At 37.3% G+C, this 21,924-nt stretch overlaps 1 protein-coding gene across 4 annotated transcripts in view; it reads right to left on the minus strand.

The window, feature by feature from the left end:
• LCA5 (lebercilin LCA5) overlaps nucleotides 1-21,310 on the minus strand; it is a 69,812-nt gene extending 48,502 nt beyond the window's left edge. Inside the window, exons 1-2 of one of the 4 annotated variants that reach the window (XM_026007396.2) lie at nucleotides 21,075-21,310; nucleotides 127-466 (exon numbers count right to left, since the gene is read on the minus strand). In XM_026007396.2, coding sequence (XP_025863181.2) covers nucleotides 127-325 — 199 coding nt within the window. In that variant the 5' untranslated portion in view covers nucleotides 326-466; nucleotides 21,075-21,310. Of the gene's footprint in view, nucleotides 1-126; nucleotides 467-838; nucleotides 889-11,062; nucleotides 11,124-20,793; nucleotides 20,901-21,074 lie in introns of those variants that run through there. The other 3 variants (XM_072735825.1, XM_026007399.2, XM_026007400.2) reach the window with 3 other exon arrangements.
• Between the last annotated feature and the right edge of the window lie 614 nt (nucleotides 21,311-21,924).

Here is a 21,924-nt window from a genome sequence, read left to right on the forward strand (position 1 = left end):
ACATCAATCAGCCCATTGCCATGCATATATCAATATACATAGTAACAGAAGTTTCATTCATACAATTTTCCTAAAAACTCAAAATGAATGTTCTAGGTCCACTGGGCTCTTTCAAAGAACTCTTACCTTGATGATGCACTTGGCTATCTGATATTTGTCTTTTGGGATTTTTTCCCTTAATACTCTTGGGTGAGGAGGAATTGACCAGCGATGACCGGCCAGAAGACTGTGGAGTAGTTCCAAAATCAGATGAACAATAAGAGTAATGGTGTTTGCCTGCCTTACTTTCTTGATCATTATCTGGACTTCTTTCTCTTTCCCCCATTGTTTTGAAAAATGGTCTCTATTCACATAATTTCACAGATTCCTTTCTCCAAAAAAATCCATGAGGAGCCTCAAGAGCAATGTTAGAGTCTTCAGATCCTGGTGATAACATTCATGTCTGCAATTTGTTTTCTCTAGGTATCTGTAGTAGAGATTAGCACATTAGCAAACAGAAGATACACACTTTTTGTCACTACAATTAAGGAAGGGAAAAGGAAACTCCTATTTTGTGAAACAGGTTTTACAGTTAATTACAATTCAAGATATTAAAAATAAAATACTAATAATTTTTAAAAGAGGCTATAATTCCATTCATCTGTATTTTCACACATTGTTATTTACAGTATTTGGAGAAAAGACAGAATATTGTAGCTTGGACAGAACATGTGTAAAATGCCTGACATATAATTGTTTTTGAATAAAAGTTATTAACTCAATTTGACTCCCCTAAATCTTAAAATTTATAATAAAACACAAATCCTGATTTCTGACAAATGTATAATGACCAAATTACCATTTTTTTTCTTTTCTGGGGAGGCAGGTGGTGGTTAAGGCAACCCTGCTAATAGAAAAAAAAAAAAACCCTAACTACATAAAAATATAAAACTAAAGTATGAAAAACCTAAAGTATGTAAAAAATTAAACAAATTAAAACACCTGATTAAAAACATTTGCAGTATGACAGAAAAATGGTTACCATCCTTAACATATATAAATACTCATACCACCCCAGGAGAAATATATGAAATCAAAAGTTAAGTGGGTAAATACATGTTAAGAACCACAGCAGGCAATACAAATGCTAGGCACATAAAAATAATCAACTTCAGGGATGCCTGGGTGGCTCAGTGGTTGAACATCTCAGGGCATGATCTGGGGTCGGGGATCGAGTGGCTCAGGGCATGATCTGGGGTCGGGGATCGAGTGTCACATCAGGCCCCTTGCAGGGAGCCTGCTTCTCCCTCTACCTATGTCTCTCTCTCTCTCTCTCTCTGTCTCTCATGAACAAATAAATAAAATCTTTAAAAAAAAAATTCAACTTCAGATATCATTTTTAAACTTACCAAAGTTTTTCAAAACAACATTCAATGCTGTTAGAATACCTATCAAGAAAAGATTTACAAGATTTTTGGGAAAAAAGTTGGCAAGACATACTAAAACTCTAATTGTGCTTTTAAACTTTGATCCAATAATTCCATTCCTAAACAAGAAAATAATTCTAAAAATGCGAAAAGTTATGCACAAATGTTTATGCAGTACGATTTTTTAAAAGATTTGAGAGAGAGCACACGTGCGGTGGTGTATTCAGGGGGAAACAGGAAGAAAGGGGAAGAGAGACTCAAGCAAACTGCGCAGAGCATGGAGACAGATGCACTCCTGGATCTCAGGACCCTGAGATCACAACCTGAGGTGAAAAGAAGAGTCCATCACTTAACCAACTGTGCCACCCAGGCACCCCACAGTACATTTTTTTAAGGAAGCAATGTAAATGTGTAACCATTGCAAAATAATTAAGAATATTGTAAGAATCAATACAGCATAATTTCAAACTTAAAAAAGTTTGTGTTACCAGAGAAAATGTTTAAACTACTTTGGAAAAGACAAAATTCAAACTAGTGAATACAGTAAGATCTCAACTACACATATTCATTGGAAAAAAAAAATACTGAAAACACTGAGTATTCTTCCCTCAGGAACTGAAAAAAAACAATGTGCAAAATAAGATACAAATATACCAAAATAGCGTCTGGGCAATATGAATTTTAGGTGATTTTTTCTCTATATATTTTCATTTTCTAACAAAATAAAATTGGATTACTTTTTTAATTAGAATAATTGTAATATTTAGAAAAAAACCAAAAATCTCATTGATGAAATTAGTATTTCAAATACAGTGGTTCTAGTACTATCTGGAAAAGACATCCATATAAGGCAGCACTACAACTGTCCACTGCAGCAATATTACAGCATTAGAGGCTAAAACAATCAAAAGGACCATCAATAAAGAACTGACTATATACCCACACAATGAAGGATAGTACTATGAAGCTAGTAGAGGAATAAGGACTATTTCTGTGTATTTTCTGTGGTCTGGAGTGATCTGCACAATATATTAAGAAAAGAAATATGGACAAAGCATGTATAGTATGTCACCATTTATCAAAGAAAGATGATTACAAATTTATATGTTTCATATTTTTAAAAAGTTAAAGGATAAACTAAAATTTTTTAAAAGGTTCTGTTGGGCAAGGCTATCCAATAAAACTTTCAGCAAGAATGGAAATGATCTATAATCTGTGCTATCTGGTAAGGTAGCTGACCACATATGGCTATTGAGCACCTAAACTGTGGCAAATGTGACTGAAAACTAATTTTTAATTTTGTTGAATTTTAATTAACTTAAGTTTAAAAAGCTATACATACTGGTGTTTAGCTCACTAAATTTCAATGATCTCATCTTTAAAGGGAATAATAATAGTAACCTTAGAGAATTACTGTGACAGTTATATAGGATAATTCAATAATTATGACAAAGTAAGAACTCGGTGAAAATCGACAATTACATTTACAATCCAAACATACAAAATGCTCAGTAAATTCTGATTGATATTCCTTGCCAAAGACTCAGTTTTGATTCCAATAGTATAATTACAAGCTAATCTTATTGTACGAGGATTATTTGTTTATAAGCATATAGCAGAAGTAGCTCCCTATGACCTACCCCATCTTAGAGTGCCAACTAACTTTTCATTGCAAAAGATAGAAACCACAGGGGCGCCTGAGTGGCTCAATCAGGATCCCAGGTCATGAGATGGAGCCCTATGTGGGGCTCCCTGCTCAGCAGAGAGCCTGCTTCTCCCTCGGCCTGCTGCTCCCCTGCTTGCGCTCGCCTGCTTTCTCTCTCTCTCTGTCAAATAAATAAATAAAATCTTAAAAAAAAAAAAGAAGATAAAACACGGAAAACATTACCTGCCATTCATCTCCTATGCACCAGCACGCACCCTTCCCCATCCCTGCCTCAAATATATGCACATAGTTTACCAAAAAAAAAATCCACTGTCCCATTATCCAAGCCCTTCTATCTGGGATAGCTATTTTCGTGGCTTATACTTTCATGCTTATGCTATTTCTTGAATTAGCAACTTAAGACTATAAAAATGAGGACTTGACTTGTGACTCATTTTAAATGGTTGCAACATGAAATGACTTGTACGTTATAGGTTTCTTCTAAGAATTTCTAATTGTCCTTCTTTCCTACTGAAAAGAAAAAACAACCTTTCTATATCACTACTTACCTAGCTTGCTTAGTCATTCTATCTATAGCCTGAAACCCATTCCATTCTTCTTCTTAAAGACATTTTTCTTAGAGATCAATTATTTCCGATTCTAATTTAAACCAATTACTTTGTAGACCTGTTGTTCCACTGTCATTCTGAAATAATTTTTATAATACTCGGAGTTCATCCACCATTTCTAATAGCTCATGACATCATCTTTATTAGTTTTGATCATCATTTTACCGGTTCATATCCTCAAATAACTTGTATAGAAAGGGTAAATAAGTTGAGATAAATGTTCTGAGTCTTGTACCAGAGAATATATTTTGCCCTCCAATTTGGTAGTTTTCATAAATTCTGCATTCTAAGTTATTTTCTCTCAGAACTTTAAGGACACTACTCCATTGTGTTCTAAATTTTCAGAGGTTCTTGCAAGATGTTATACTCTTTCTTTTATTCAACATGTATTTTATTTGAGATCTCATCATGTAACCAAAATGAAAAACCACCACAAAAATCCCTGCCATTATGGAGTTTACACTCTAGTTATGCTCACCTGATTCTCATTCCCTTATATGTTATCCTTTTCTTTTTCTCCATAGGAGTTTTTTAGGATTTTCCCTCCTCTTATACTGAAATTCCACAACAGTGTGCATGGTGGTGGGTCTTTTTTCATTGATTGTGTTGCCCCTTATCTCCCTCTTCCTTTGAATATTGAAACAAGTATCTTTAAACACTGGAAATGTTATGTTACTTTTCTGATAACTGACTTTCCTGTTTATTCTTTTTGAGACTTCTATTGGCTAAATAACAGACCTGCTTTCTGTTTTTCTATTTTCACTCAACTTATCTTTTAATTATCCAGGTTGTTGTGTTTTTTGTTTTTTTACTTTGTGCAAACACCTTAATTTCCAAGAACTCTTTCTTGTTCTTGTTTTTTAAAATAATTATTCTGTTCTTGCTTTACTGAGGCAATATATTTTCATTCCTCTGAGAACACTAAATAGACATTTTATTTGCATTAAATTATCTTCTGATCCAGGAACTCTGTTTCACAGGGTGACAGTTTTTCTCTTTTCATTGGCTTTTCATTTATATATAGTTTTGTTTCTTTGAAGGTAATTTTTGGTTGTCCATTGATTATCTATCTATGGATATAATGAATAGGGCTTCCTGACTGGCACTTTTGCTTTAGAAAGAATAGCAGAGAATCAGCCATTTTCCGGGGACTCCCTAAAAGCTAGAACGATGAGGGATAATCTCCAGACACAAATGTCCACCATGGCAACTCTACTTCTTCTTTAGGGTTGTCTTTATTTTGATTTCCTGAAGAAATTACTTCCGTATTTTTTGATGAGAAAGAAAGGGAATGGTGAGGGGCTGGGAATGTTACAGAGTCACTGTGTATGGGATTGGTTAGGAAAGAAAGCATAACTATTATAGTTTTTCAACTATTCTTCCTTTCTCATATTCAATTAGCCTTTCTCTCTGGCTTTTCAAATTCTAAGGTTCTCTAAGATTCTGTCGGATACATCTGAATCTTTCTTTGCTATAGTTCCCTCTTGAATATTTTCAGACACAGTTTTCTCTGTTCCAATGTGTTTCATCTATCATTACTCTTTTCCTCCTTCAGAAATGTGCTGTGATGTCTTATCTTCTGAGAGTACCCTGTTACCCCTTCAAAATCATAGGTTCATTCTGTTACTTTTCTTTAATATAGTTTTAGTATGGTCTTCAAGAAAAAAAAGAGAAAAACACAAATCTTTAATAATAAATATATTTTAAAGCCAATTATTTCTAACAGTTGTCTCTTAAGACAACTTGATATAAGCAATCTCTTTTCCAAAGTCCACAAAACTACTATTCAATTCATGCACCAATTCAGTCAACAAAAATTATTAACAGTCCAGACATCGTCATAGAAAATGAGGAAAGCAAACTGAGCAAGAATACACCGTGAGTTCTTTTAGGGCAAGGTCTGATTCTTCCAGCAAAAAAAGATGATTAAGAAAAAGTGATAATATATTATATACATATCCTTTATATATTCCCTAAGAATATTACCTGTTAATTATATTAAAACACTTTTAATGGTAACAAAAAAATTAAGAGTAACCCCCGGAAATACTAGAGAATATCTTATCTTTGTCCAGTTTCTGATTTAGGATCTATTCTGAACTAAAGTGGGTTTTCTAACCTACATAAACTTGTAACATCCCATAGTATGTTACAATTGTTCATGAAAATAAACATTCCTTAGAAAATATAAGCACTCAGTGACCTAAGCCTTCCTAAAGAATGGATATTTAGACACTTATGAAAATTCACTTTTAAAAAATTAGTACTTAGACCTCGTGGGAGCACTGTAGCCTGGCTAATAGTACTGCCAGAAAAAAAAAAAAAATTCACATAAGCAAAGAAATAAAAAGTAACAAGTTAGAAACAAAAGATATGAAATATTAGACTTAAAAAAGTAATAAATAAAGATGAAGTAAGGCCAACTACTAAAACAAATATCAATTTTTCTTATAAAGTTCTGGGGCACCTAAGTGGCTCAGTCAGTTATGCATTCAGCTCTTGGTTTTGGCTCAGAAGTCATGAGATTGAGCCCCGCATCCAGACTCCCCACTAAGCAGAGCATCTGCTTGCAGATTCTCTTGCCCTACCCTCCTCTCACTCACACTCTCAAGAGTGCTTTCTCTTTCTAGAATAAGTAAATAAATCTTAAAAAGAAAAGTATAAATACTAAACAATCAGTGAGTCAACAAAGAAATCAAAGAGAAAATCAAACAACACCTAGAGACAAATGAAAACACAGCAGTCTAAAATCCTTGGGACACAAGAAACAAGCAACATTTCAAATAAACAGGAAAAAATAATAATAAAAATCAGAGTGAAAATAAGTGAAATAAAGAACAAAAATATCAATAAAGCTAAGAGCTAGTTCTTTGAAAAGATAAACAAAATTGATAAACCTTTAGCCAGACTCACCAAGAAAGAACACACAAATAAAATTAGAAATCAAAGAGAAGTAACAAATGAAATACACAGAATTATAATAGAGTATTATGAAAAATTATATGCCAGCAAATTGGACAACTTAGAAGAAATGGATAATTTCCTAAAAAACAAAACAAAACATAACGAAACAATCCTTCCAAAACTGAATCACGAAGAAACACAAAACCTAAATAACTGATTACTAGTAAAAAAAAAAAAAATTTTTTTTAAACTGAACTGGTAATTAAAAAACTCCCAACAAGCAAAAATCTAGGATCAGATGAGTTCACAAGTGAATTCAACCAAACTTTTAAAGAAAAGTTCTCGACATTTTTCCACAGGCAACAGATGGCCAACAGATACATGAAAAGATGCTCTATATCACAGATCATCAGAGAAATATAAATCAAAACTACAATGAAGTATCACCTCATACCTGTTGGAAGGGCTAAGATAAGAGACACAAGAAACAACAGGTGCTGGCAAGGTTGTGGAGAAAGGGGAACCCTCTTGCACTGCTGTTGGGAATGCAAACTGGTACAGCCCACTGAAATCTGAAAACAGTATGAAGGTTCCTCAAAAAATTAAAAATAGCACTACCTGGGGCACCTGGGTGGCTCAGTCATTTAAATGTCTGACTCTTGATTTTGGCTCAGGTCATGATCCCAGGATAGTGAGTTTGAGCCCCGTATCAGGCTCCACTCTGAGAACATGGAGCCTACTTAAGATTCTTTCCCTCTGCTCCTCCCCATTCCCTCTCTCTCTCAAAAAAAAAAAAACAAAATAACAAACAAACAAAAAAACAAACAAACAAGAAACTACCGGGCAGCCCAGGTGGCTCAGCGGTTTAGCGCCGCCTTCAGCCCAGGTGATCCTGGACACCCGGGATCGGGTCCCATGTCAGGCTGCCCGCGTGGGGCCTGCTTCTCCCTCTGCCTGTGTCTCTGCCTCTCTCTCTCTCTCTCTCTCTCTCTCTCTCTCTGTGTCTCTCATGAATAAATAAATAAAATCTAAAAAACAAACAAACAAAAAAAAAAAAACTACCTTATTGCACTACTAGGTATTTACCCAAAGAATACAGAAAAACTTATTCAAAGGGATACATGCACCCTGATATTTATAGCTGCATTATTTACAATAGCCAAACTATGGAAACAGCCCAAATTGATGACTGGAAAAAAAAAAGATAAATATATCTTTACATATATACATCACAGTATATACAGTCTGTCACATATATACATGACGCACTGTTTTTACTCAGCCATAAAAAAGAATGACGTCTTGCCACTTGCTTAGATGGAATGAGAAAGTATTATGTTAAGTGAAATCAGAGAAAGACAAATACCATATGATTTCATTCAAATGTGGAATTTAAGAAACAAAACAAACGAGCTTAGGGGAAAAGAGAGAGATAGGCAAATCAGGAAAAAGACTCTTAACTATAGAGAACAATCTGATGGTTACCAGAGGTGGGTGGGGGATGGGTTAGGTAGGTGAAGGGGACTAAGGGGTGCACTTGCAATTAAGCACAAGGTGTTGTATAGAAGCAATGAATCACTATATTGTACACCTGAAACTAGTATTACACTGTATGTTAACTGGAATTTAAGTAGAAACTTAAAACAAAAATAAAGAATACCTATTCTCAAACTATTCCAAAAATAGAGAGAAAGGAAAGCTTCCAGTTACAGTCTATAAGGTCAGCATTATCTTCATCTAAAAACAGACAAAGATACCAAAAAAGAAAACTACAAGCCAATAAACCTGACGAACACAAATGCAAAATTTCAACAAAATATTAACAAATCACATTCAACAATACATTAAAAGAATCATTCAGTACCATTCGGTGGGATTTATTGTAGGAATACAATAACAGTTCAATATCCGCAAACCATCAACATGATTTACCACATAAAATGAGGGATAAAAATCATGATCATCTCATTAAATGTAGAAAAAAAACATTTGAGAAAATTCAAAATCCATTTGTCCATCTATTGAGCAGAACTTTCAACAAGTGAGTTTACAGAAAACATACTGCAACATAATAAAGGCAACATTCATTAAACCTACAACTAACATCATATTCAATGATAATACATTGAAAGCTTTTCCTCCAAGAACAGACCAGGATAAGAATGTACACTCTCACCACCTTTACTCAAAATAATACTAGAAGTCCTAGCTATACCAATAAACAAAAAAACTAAAGAAAAGGCATCCAAATTGGTAAAGGAAAAAGTAAAACTGTCACTATTTGTAGGTAATATGAAATTATACATGGAAAACTCTAGAGACTTCACCAAAACACTATTAGAATAAATTAATTCAATAAAGTTGCAGGATTCAAAATTAACACATGGAAATGCTGCATTTCTATACACTAATAACAAAGTAGCAGAAAAAGTATTTTTTTGTAGTCTTTTTTTTAAAAAAAATATTTATCTATTCAGAGAGAGAGGCAGAGACACAGGCAGAGGAAGAAGCAGGCTCCATGCAGGAAACCTGACTGGATCCCGGGTCTCCAGGATCACACCCCGGGCTGCAGGTGGCGCTAAACTGCTGTGCCACCGGGGCTGCCCAAAAGGATTTTTTTTTTTAATTCCATTTATAATTGTTTTACAAATAATAAAATGCCTAGGAATAAACTTAACCAAGAAGGTGAAAGAACTATGTCCCCAAAACTATAAAACACTGATGAAAGAAACTGAAGATGATACAAATGAAAGACATACCATGTTCCTGGGTTAGAAGAATTAATACTGTTAAAATGTCCATACTACTCAGAGCAATCTACAGATTCAATGTAATCCCTATCAAAATACCAACAATATTTTTTACAGAACTAAAACAAATAATCCTAAAATTTGTATAGAAGAATAAATGACCCTGAAGAGTCAAAGAAATTTTGAGAAAGAAGAAAAAAGCTGGAGATATCACAATCCCAGAAGGTACTGGCACAAAAATAGACACATAAATCAATGGAACAATATAGAGAGCCCAGACATAAACCAATAGTTGCATGTTCAATTAACCTATGACAAAGAAGGTAAAATATACAATGGGAAAGACGTCCTCTTCAATAAATGGTGCTAGGAAAACTGAACAGCTACATGGAAAAGAATGAAACTAGACCACTTTTTCAAATTATACACAAAAATAAGTTCACAGTAATTAAAGACCTAAACGTGAGATCTAAAACCATAAAACTCCTAGAAGAAAATATAGGCAGTAATCTCTTTGATATAGACCTTAGTAACCTTTTTAAGATATTTCTCCTCAGGCTAGGGAAACAAAAAAGCAAAACTAAACTACTGAGACTCCACCAAAATTAAAACTTTTGCATACCAAAGGAAACCATAAACAAAAAGGCAACCTAGTACATCTGTTCAGGGGTTAATATCCAAAATATATAAAAAAATGTATGTAACTCAATACCTATAAACAAATAATCCAATTAAATAGTAAGCAGAGAACCTGAATGGATATTTTTCCAAAGAAGACACACAGACAGCCAAAAGACAAAAGAGAAAGGGTTTAACATCACAAATCATAAGGGAAATGAAAATCAAAACCACAATAAAATATCACTTCACACCAGTCAGAATGGCTACTATCAAAAAAAGAATTACAAGTGCTGGAGAGGATGTGGAGAAAAGAGAACCTACACACACTGGTAGCCAGAATGTAAACTGGTGCAACCACTGGAAAACTGCATAGAGATTCTTCAAAAAACTAAAAATGGAAATACTATATGATCCCATAATCTCACTAACGGGTATTTACCAAAAGAAAACAAAATCACTGATTCAAAAAGATATATGCACCCCTATGTTTACTGCAGCATTATTTACAAGAGCCAAAATATGGAAACAACACAAGTGTCTGTCCATAGATGAATGGATAAAGATGATGTGGTATACAGACACTGGAATAGTACTCAACCATAAAAAAAGAATGAGATCTTGCCATCTGTGACAACATGGATGGAACCTGAGGATATTATGTTAAGAGAATGTGATTTAGAGAAAGAAAGCCATATAATTTCACTTGCATGTGGAATCTTAAAAAAACAAAAAACAACAACAACAAAAAACAAGATGAAAACAAGAAAAACAGGAAGAGATCCATAAACACAGAAAACTGGTTATTAGGGCTCAAGTGTATGGGATGGGCAAAATAGGTGAAGTGGAGTGGGAGGTTCAGGATTCCATTAATGGAATAAGTCACTGGATGAAAGTTACAACATACAAAATCTAGTCATTGGTATTATAATAGCATTAGATGGTGACACACAGTAACCCCACTTGTAGCAAGCATAGCGTTACCTACAGAGTTGTCAAATCCCTATGCTGTATTCATAAAACTAATGTAACATTATGTGTCAAATGTACTTCAGTTTAAAAAGTATAAACAAATAAAAATAAGTAGTATAGCTTAATAAGATTACATACCAACTTTGGACTGGAAGGAACCCTGGGGAATCACTCCTTTCTTTAAAAAGAAGAAAGACAATTTACCTAAGGTGACAGAGTTAAGTTAGTAAGCCTTGAAATGGACCACAGGCACATCTCATGATTTGCAGGTTTAGCTCCAGACCACCACAATAAAGTTAACATTTCAATAAAGCAAAGTCTGAAATAAAAATAGTCAAATGAATTTCTTGGTTTCCTGATGCAAACTACACTGTAGTCTAACTGTGCAAGAGCACTATGTCTTTAAAAAATGTACATACCGGGCAGCCCAGGAGGCTCAGCGCCACCTTCAGCCCAGGGCCTGATCGTGGAGACCCTGGATCGAGTCCCACGTCAGGCTCCCTGCGTGGAGTCTGCTTCTCCCTCTGCCTGTGTCTCTGCCATTCTCTCTCTGTCTCTCATAAATGAATAAATAAAATCTTTAAAAAAATAAAAATAAAAAAATAAAAAATGTACATACCTTAATTTAAAAACAATTCATTGCTAAGAAATGTTAATCAGCATCTGAGTTCTTAGTGAGTCAGATTCTTTTTGTTGGTGGAGTCTTGCCAGTGTTGATGGCTGCTAACTGATCAGGGTGATGGTTGCTGAAGACTAGGTGGCCGTAGCGATTTCTTAAAATAAGACAAAGTTTGTCTCATTGATTGACTCCTTCTTTCACGAACAATTTTTCTGTAGCATGCAAGGCTGTGTGACAGTTATTTTAGTCACAGTAGAGCTTTCAGAATTGGTCAATCCTCTCAAACCCTGTCACTGCTCTGTCAACTAAGTTTATATAACATTCTAAATTCTTTGTTGTCACTTCTACATAAGTAAGTCTTCACAGCATATTTACGAGGAGGAGATTCCACCTCAATAAACCACTTTCTTTGCACATCCTTAAGAAGCAACTCCTCTTCTGTTCAAGTTTGACCATGAGACTGTAGTAATGCAGTCACATCCACAGGCTCTACTTCCAGTTCTCTTGCTATTTCCACACCTGCAGCTACCTCCTCCATTGAAGTCTTGAACCCCTCAGTCACCTGAGAGGGTTCGAATCAACTTCTTCAAACTGCCATTAATGTTAATACATTGACCTCTTCCCACAAATCACAATGTTCTTAACGGCTTCTAGAATGGTGAATCCTTTCCAGAAGGTGTTCAATTTACTTTGCCCAAATCCACCAGAGGAATCATTACCTATGGCATCTACAGTCTTATAAAATGTATTGCTTAAGAAAACTTGAAAGTTAAAATTACTCCTTGATCTATTAGCTGCAGAGGGGATGCTGTGTAAACAGGTGTACAACAACACAAATCTCACTGTATATCTCCATCAGCATTTGGGTGACAAGGTGTGTCATCGATCAGCAGTATTATTTTGAAAAGAATTATTTCCTGAGCAGTAGGCCCCAACAGTGGGCTTAAAACATTCAGTAAACCATGTTGCAAACAAATGTGTTGTCATCCAGGCTTTGTTGTTCCATTTTAGAGCACAGGCAGAGTAGATATAACATAATGCTTAAGAGCTCTAGAATTTTTGGACTAGTAAATGAACACTGGTTCAACTTAAAGTCACCAGCTGAATTAGCCCCTTATAAGAGAGTCATCCTGTCCTTTGAGGCTTTGAAGACAGGCACTGACTTCTCCTTTACAGCTATGAAAGTCCTAGGTGGTATCTTCTTCCAACAGAAGGCTATTTTGTCTACATTGATATCTGTTGTTTGGGGAAGCCATCATCTTTGTTACCTTAGTTAGACCTTCTAGATAAGTTGCTGTAGCTTCTACATCAGCACTTACTGCTTCACCTTGCACTTGATGTTACGGAGTTGATTTCTCTCCTTAAACCTCATGAACCAACTTCTTGTATCTTCAAACTTTTCTTCTGCAGCTTCTTCACTTTTCTCAGCCTTCACAGAACTGAAGAGAGTTTGGGTTTTACTCTGGAATAGGTTTTGGCTTACAAGACTGTTGTGGCTGGTTGGATCCTTCACCCAGATTACCAAAACTTTCTCCAGATTGGCAATAAGGCTGTTTCATTTTATCTTCCTGTGTGTGTTCACTTCAGTAGCACTTTTAACCCCCTTAAACAACTTTGCCTTTACAATTGCAATTTGGCCGTTTGATGCACAATGCCTACCTTTTTTGGCCTATCTGGGCTTTCAACAGGCCTTCCTCACCAAGCTTAAATCATTTCTAGCTTTTGATTTAAAGTGAGAAATGTCTGACTTTCACTTAAACACTTACAGGCTATCATAGGGTTATTAATTGGCCTAATTTCAATCTTGTTGAGTCTCGGGGAATAGCAAGGCCCAAGGACAGGGAGAGAAATAAGGGAACGGCTGGTTGATGGAGCGGTCAGAATACAGACATTTATCAATTACGTCCACTGTTTTATATGGGTGCACATCATCATTACAATAGTAATATCAAAGCAATCAGAGATCATCATAACAAATACAATATTGAAAATGTCTGAAATATTATGAGAATTAAGAAAATGTGTTACAGGAAGTGAGCAAAAGGTACTGGAAAAATGGCGCAAAAAGACTTGCTCAATGCAGGGTTGCCACAAATCTTCAAGCTGTACAAATTGTGTAAAATAAAGGGGGAGCACAAAAAACAGTACCTGTGAAGCACAATAAATCAAAGTACAGTAAAACAAGGTACGCCTGTACAAGTTTTCTCTTAGTTGAGTAATACATTAGGTATTGTAATATCAACAATAAGATGAGAACTACCTCACCTTTGAAGTTACTTCCATCTCCATCTATCCCGTACTGTCGCCCTCCTGCCACTAGAACTGAATAAGCATTTTTGCTCCTTTTCAGAGTTAACCTTTCACCTGTCTCCATTTCCATATCTTCTCTCCATCATAGGATAGTATCTATTACTCTACTCTATATAGGATCATTCCTACCAAAAGAGGCTCTAATAAAGCTATTGCTTGACTCCATGTCCTAATACATCTATACCTCACTCTATTCTAATTTTCCAATAAATCTCTTTTGAGGAGTAATCTAGAATCTAGAATGTTATCTCTAGTTTTCTATCTATGTTCTTCTGAATCCACACTAGTCAGGTTTTCATCCCCACCCTTCTACTAAAATAGGTTTTGTCAAAACAGACAGTGACGTTCATTCTGGCTAAACCTTGTAGCCAATTTTCCATCCTATTCATCCTTGACCTTACAGCAGCATTTGAAACAACTATCTCCCTCCTTCAGAAAACTCTCTTTTCTTTTTTAGTTCCCATAGCCATCTGCTTCCCTGGTTTTCTTAAACTATCTCACTGGCTGTCTCTTCTCAGTCTCCTTTATTGAATCTGCTTCCTCTTCCTTATCTCTAAATGTTGGAATACCCAAGACACCACATATTGTCTCTCTTCTTCGTCTACACTCTTTACTTAGGTAATCGTATCTAGACTTCATTTACTCTGACTTCCGCATTCGCATGTCCACCTTCATATCTGACTACTCCACTTAGGTATCTAAAAATGATTTCAAACTTACAAGCCCAAAACCAAAATCATAATTTGTCTTCTTTCTACCCCACTCTTTCCTACTTTCCTAATTTCATTAAATGGCACCCCCATGTACTTACTAAATTACTCATATTGCAAATCTAAGGATCATCCTGGATTCCTTCTTAACCTCACATCCCACACCCAAACCATCTGTGAAACTAGATGGTTTTATCTCCCAAAATACAATCCGCGTTAATTATTTCTTACCATTCCCATTCCTGGTCCAAGCCACCATCTTTTCTCACTTGAATTTCTGCAATAACCCCTAAATGACATCCTGCTTTCATCCTTGCTTCCACAGTCAGAGAAAGCTACTTGACACAGAGATCAGACAGCACTGCTCTCCTGCTTAATACTCCTCAATGGCTTCTTACAGCCATCAGATTCCTCAACCAGACCTGCAAACTCGTACAAGATCTAGCCCTTCTGCCTACTTCTCCATCCTTACGTCATGCCACACATCTACTTTTTCAACCCAAGTGGCCTTCCTAGGTGCTTCTTAGATGCCAAGCTTGTTGCCAACTCACACACTTTGTACTTGCTGCACCCTTTACCTAAAAGGCCCTTAAAACAAAGCTGGCACCTTCTCTTCATCCTGTCAGCAGCAGAAATGTCACCTTCTTAAAGATGGCTCTCCTGACAATTCTATTAAAGTGAGCCCACTCAACTAAAATAAATAAATAAATAAATAAATAAATAAATAAATAAATAAATAAAATAAAAATAAATAAAATAAAGTGAGCCCACTCTTAGTTACTGTTTCATTTTCTTCATAGTCCTTGTTACTATTTTTTTATCTTTCTTTTTTTTAATTTCTTTTTTTTTAAGGATTTTATTTATTTATTCATGAGACAAACACAGAGAGAGAGAGAGAGAGCAGAGACACAGGCAGAGGGAGAAGCAGGCTCCAGGCAGGGAGCCCAATGTAGGACTCAATCCCGGGTCTCCAGGATCAGGCCCTAGGCCGAAGGCGGTGTTAAACTGCTGAGCCACCTGGGCTGCCCCAGTCCTTGTCACTATTAGAAATAATCTTATGTTTATCTTTCTCTTCCTACTAAATAGAAGATGCATAAGAACAGAAATCTTATCCACCTAGTTCACCATGGTAACAACACCATTCATTAGTTTTTTATGGAATAGATGATTATTCTAAAAAGCTCTACCAAATAAAACATTAATAATTTCATTCTATAAAATTTATCTTTCTGTTTTAAAGGAAATGTTAAATTTTCCCTCTTTTAAATAACTAAGATTTACTTATTGCTGAAATTCCTAAGAAGGGAGAAAAGTTAGCATATCAAAAAGGTAGCCATTACTATAGTAAAGTTGGAATATTCTAACTCAGTTGATTTTAAATAACTGAGATGACCTAATAAGACTTCAGACAAAATAAATTTCACTTGTATTTACAATACTTTGTTTGACTAATATAAACTAGTCACAATATTATTAAATGAAAAAAATTATTTTTATCTTAGAAGAAAAAAGTTACCTAGATTAACAGAACACTGAAGATTTATATTCCATGTACAGTTCTCCAGCTAATTTAAGCTAATTCTTTGTGATGCAGAATGAGTCAACTAACAGTTGTTCATCTGGCTCCCCTATCTGTACCAGGATAACTAGATAAAAGCAAAAAAGAAAAACTAAAAGTCTTGCCCTATTTTGATTCCTAACAATTGTATATTTTCTAAATATGGCCAAGAGGGCTACTATGGCAATGGTAGAACATTAGCGAATGTAACACATCATTTTTCATCCTAAAATAACCTTCTTAAAAAAATCGCAAACATTATAGGTCACACATAAAAGGTCAGGAAAAAAGATGACCATCAGCCCTCTTCAGTTCAAGAATGACTTTATCAGTTTCCTTTTTTTTTTTTTTTAATTTATTCATGAGAGACACACAGAGAGAGAGAGAGAAGCAGAGACACAGGCAGAGGGAGAAGCAGGCTCCATACAGGGAGCCGGATGTGGGACTCGATCCTGGGTCTCCAGGATCAGGCCCTGGACTGAAGGCGGCGCTAAACTGCTGGGCCACCTGTGCTGCCCCGAGAAAGACTTTATATCCAGTTTCAAATGAATCAAAAGTAAGTCTAAGCTAGAAAGCCTACTATATATGGAACAGTATAATTGTCTGATTCATGTGACTTTAAGAAAGGTTCTTAAAAAGTTTTAAGGGAAAAAAACTGTATAAAATCAAAGAACTGTTCATTTCCTGTCATTTCCCTGTGTTCAGCTTCTTTGTATAAAACAACGATGCCTGGCTTGGCTGCTGCCAGCAGAAGAGTTCACACAACAAGCAACTAGACGAGTAAAATAAAGATAAACCAAGACAAAAAGATGTAAGTAAGGAGATATCTCTCCTTAAAAAAGAATATAAGTGACTGAAGATGAGACAAAGGTTAAAAAAAAAGAAATTTGTTGCATTTAAAATTGCAATTGCAGGGCACCTGAGTGGCTCAGTGGTTGAGTGTCTGCCCTCAGCTCAGGGTCGTGATCCCTGGGTCCTGGGCTCCCTGTGAGGAGCCTGCTTATCCCTCTGCCTAGAGACCTAGGCAGAGACCTGCCTCTCTATGTCTCTCATGAATAAATAAATAAAATCTTAAAAAAAATAAAACTGCAATTGCTTCTCTCCTCTAAAGGAGAAAAAATTATTAGAAACTGATAAAACCAAGTCATTTTTTCTACTCTTCTCCCCATGTGTTCCAGGATACTCCTAAGCATTTCTTTATTTTACCTTTATTTACACAACACCTACTCTTGCTTTAAAATCAAACTATGTTTAGATATTAAGTATAGTTTCCTAGACTCTAGGTCAAATCACAATATATGCTAGACTTAACATTTAAGACATTATCAGCTTCATTTAAACAGTATTTTGAAACACTGGGTCAAATTAAAGCATCTCAACTACAATATGCATTCCCCAAGTCTGGCCAGTCATAGGAAAACATCACAGAATATTCGTTCATACATGCATAAGGCATTTACTGAATACCTACTATGTCAGGCACCAAACTATGAATGGAGATACAAAAAATAAGATACAACAGATACTCTATCATTAAGAAACTCCAATACAAGAAGAAAAAGGTAATGTACGAGTATGACTACTAATGACAAAAAAAATAATAAAGTACGCTACATAAAATTAATTAGAAGTCAGAGGGAATTTGGGAAGACTTCCAGAGGAGATAATGCCTAAATGAAGTCTTTAGGTATTAGCAGAGGCTAAACACAAGTATGTGCATTTTGGGATTGTTTTCTTTGGCCCGGGGTAGGGAACGTTGATAATGATAGATAAGGTTAGTAAAAGGAGGTGTGCAGTTCATGACAGAAGATCATATTTCAGTAAAAGGGAGCAGCATATGCAAAAGTAAAAACATTATGAAATAAGTGAGGCATATCATCAAATTGCAAATAGTATACAATTGTGCTAGCCAAACACAGTGGCTACTGAGCACCAAAAATGTACCTAGTCAGAATTGAGATATACTAAAGTATAAAATATACATGGATTTTGAAAACTTAACATAAGAAAGAACACAGGGATCCCTGGGTGGCTCAGCACTTTAGCGCTTGCGTTAGGCCCAGGGCATGATTCCGGGGTCCTGGGATTGAGTCCCACATCGGGCTCCCTGCATGGAGCCTGCTTCTCCCTCTGCCTATGTCTCTGCCTCTCTCACTCTGTGTCTTTCATGAATAAATAAATAAAACCTTTTAAAAAAATGTTTTTAATTAAAATTTAAAAAAATAAAAAAGAACATAAAGTATCTTCTTAATGCTATTTTTCAATATTCATCATGTTAAAATATTACGTTGAATGTATTGGGTTAAATAAGATATACCATTAAAATTAATTTCACCTGTTTGTATTTTTCTCCAACTACTGAAAAAAATGTTTTAAATTCTGTATATGGTTCACATTGTATTTCTTTTAGACAATGCTGGTTTAGAATGACTGCATTGGGCGGGGGTAGGTAATGATAAAGTAATAAATGAGACTGGATCAAGTGGAAGAGACTACCAGAAGAAGGATATTTATATCATACAAAGAATTTGGTTAGAAAAAAAGGATCTTCAGTGAAATTTAAATGATCAAATCTGACATTTACATAGATCCATCTCCTACCCAAGAATTGTAGGGCCAATAAGGCCGAGGGTAGAAGACCTCTAGTCTTGAAATCAGGTGACAAATGATAGCGCTTTGAACATAGGGTATCTACAGAGACGTAGAGTACAGAATTAAGAAACGTTTATCAAGTAAAAGACTGGACTTGATGACAGGTATGTGGAATATGAGAACAGAGAAGAATCTACATAAATTCCAAAGTTCTGGGCTTACAAAATTGGGTAAATATGGCACCATTCACTAGGACAGGTTTGGTGGGGAAAGATGATGGTTTAATATCAGACACACTGAGCTTAGGATGCCTGTGAGAAATCTATGTGGAAATATCAAAAATTAGCTATATAAATTTAGAGCTAATTGAAGAGTTCCAGGACAGAGATAAAAACTGATTGTGCGTTAATAAAATATAGATAGTGGAAGCCAAGACAATCAGAGGCCTGATGATGAACTCAGCCAAGAAAAGCACACCAGAGTGAAGAGAAGGCAGAAAACTAAATGATGAGGAAACAGAATAATTAAATGGTGAGCAGAGGAGGAGCATCCCACAAAAATGATCAATAAAAACAGGGAAGAGAACTAGGTAAGAGTGCAGCATCTTCTTTTTTCTTTGGCTGGGGGCGGAGGGAGAGGGCAGAGAGGGACTGAACCTTAAGCAGGCTCCATGCCCAGCACAGAGCCCCATGTGGGGCACAATCTCACCACCTGAAGAACATAACCGGATCCAAAATCAAGAGTCAGAAGCTTAACGGACTGAATCGCCTAGGCACCCCAAGAGTAGCATCTTCAAATGGACTTCTGTGTCTTACACCGTTTCATGACTACTGAACAGAAAAGATGCAACGCTGACAAAGAAAGAAAAATCTCTTTTCCAAAGTCAGCAATTACTTTTTGATATTTGAAATGATGCTTTGTCAATTCAGAAAATCAAAACAAACTTGTTATTTCCTTTTGTGTGTTTGGATAAACATACACGTCAATATGCAACACGAGCCCAAAGTAAAATAAAATAGTAATATAAAACTCAAATGTGGAGCTATACTCAAAAACATATGGACTAAAACAACATGCTAAAGAATCTTCAGAACTGTACCCTTGTTTCAAAACTGCATGTAGTCTCCTCCCTCCCCCCCCCCAAAAAAATAAATACGTAAAAACCATTTAAATGATGACTTCTGATCCCAAAGATCTATCTAATCCAAGTTCTTAAACTGAAGTTAAAGGACCAGCATAAACATATTTCTCCCCAAGTGTACTTTCCTAGGGAGAAAGGTCCAAACTTTCTTCAGATTTTCAGAGGAGGGTCCAAGAGGGAAAAGATTAAGAAAATCTCCAAAAAAAAAAAAAAAAAAAGAAAAAAAAGAAAATCTCCAGTAATCGCACCCCATCGAATTGCTCATACAAACCAAGTTCCAGTAACAAATCCACTTTAGCAGAACCACCCTTTTTTTTTCCATTTACCTAAGTATAGGTACGAACACCTCAATAAATTAATCCTCACGATATGTACTGTTCCCATTCCCAAATGGCAAAAATATGTATGTCCCTAGTAATGTGTTACTAGCCAATAATTTGTTAGTAACTGATGTTAGTAGTTTATCCAAGGTGACAAAGCGAATGAAAGGGGTTAAAACTCACGTGAATCGGTAAAACCCCCCCATCTTCACCACTGCTAGACACAACCCTTTATTCCTGCCCAGGTACAACACCGGCCTGAGCCCTCCGACTCATCTACGCCAAGATTTTTTTTTTTTTTTTTTTTTTTTTTTGCCAAACATCTTTCCTCTCATCCCACCCCCTGAAGGACGTGTAAAAAATTCACAGCCAGGACAAAAAGGCCTTTCCACTCCATAAGCGTGGCCTTTAATCTCCAATTATTTATTATCCCGGCGACACCGAGAGCCTCACAGCCTCCTTCCCCATCTTCAGTCTCCTCCACAGGCCTCCAGGGTTTTCTAAGAATTCCCAACCGTTTCCTCTAGATCTTCCTGCAAGGAGCTCCCTTCCTCCTCTTATTCCAGCAACAACCAAAGCTTCTCCCACTCCGCGTCCTCCTCACTTCCCAGGCCCCCACCTGGAGGCCAACCTCGCCGCCCTCCCGGTCCTCTCCCAGCTGCCACGCTCCGCACTCATGTCCCTCGGACTTCGTTCCCTCCGCGTTCCCAAACCCTCCCTATCCCTAATCCTCCCAGCCTCCCCGCGACAACAGCGCCCCTCGCACGCCTCCCTCCGCGAAGAGGCGGCCCCCACGCTCCAGTACAGCCCCACTTCGCGCCCCCATTCCCCAATCTCCACGCCCACCCCGCCCCCGCCCCCGCCCCCCCTCAGCTCCGCCGAGGCGCCCCGCCTCCTTGCCTTCTCTCCGCGGACCGAACGCCCCGCCCGGCTCTCGGGGTCGCGCTGCCGAACAGTGGATTCCGGGCTGCTGCGAAGATTGCGGGGCGGGCGCCTAGGTTGCCGGGGTGCGGGAAGTTTGAACACAGGGCCTGGTAGGGGCGGGACCGTGGCTCCCCCGCGGCGGCGACGCCGCGGCTCCGGCACCAGGGTAACCGAGACGGAGGCCCATACTGCACTGCGGCAAGGCTTTGGCCAGGGATGCCCGCCCCCCTCCAGCTCCCATTGGCCTCCGGCATTAGGCGACCATTCCTATTGGGCTCAGTGGAGCTGGAAGGCGGGACGAGAAGAACGGAGGAAGGCGGCCATTGGTGGACGGCTTCCGCGGTGGCGGCGACCGAGAGTAGGGATGCGGTTCGCGCCCCGGCCCGAGCGACCGCGCGGGGGCCTCTTAGGCGGTGCTGGGCGGCCCGCGACCCGCGGCTTCCGGGGCCTGGCGTGGCTCGGGGGCGGTGTGGGCGGAGGGGAGAGGGGATTGGTCGTAATGAGTCGTGCACCTTGGCAAATGCGCGATTGGAAACGTTGAAAGTTGTTTTGAGCCCCTTTTGGAAATGAATTGATTTTGAATTAGAAAGATATTATAAACAAATAGCTAGTTACTTCTCGGTCTTTGCACCGAAATTGCTTATTTCCGGGGGGAGGTGGACTTAGTGTACTAAGGCTTCTTCCTCGTCGAGGTCCTGGCCTTAAATCTCGGATGCGCCGTTGAGTTTGGCTTGAAAGTGATTTTTGAGGTTTCGGAACCGGTTAGAGGTGGGATGACATTTTAGATTATTTGCAGTTTTTTTGTGTGTTTTTTTTTTTTTAAGTG

Source organism: Vulpes vulpes, chromosome 1 (assembly GCF_048418805.1).
Source record: "Vulpes vulpes isolate BD-2025 chromosome 1, VulVul3, whole genome shotgun sequence".
NCBI classification, from domain to species: Eukaryota; Metazoa; Chordata; class Mammalia; order Carnivora; family Canidae; genus Vulpes; species Vulpes vulpes.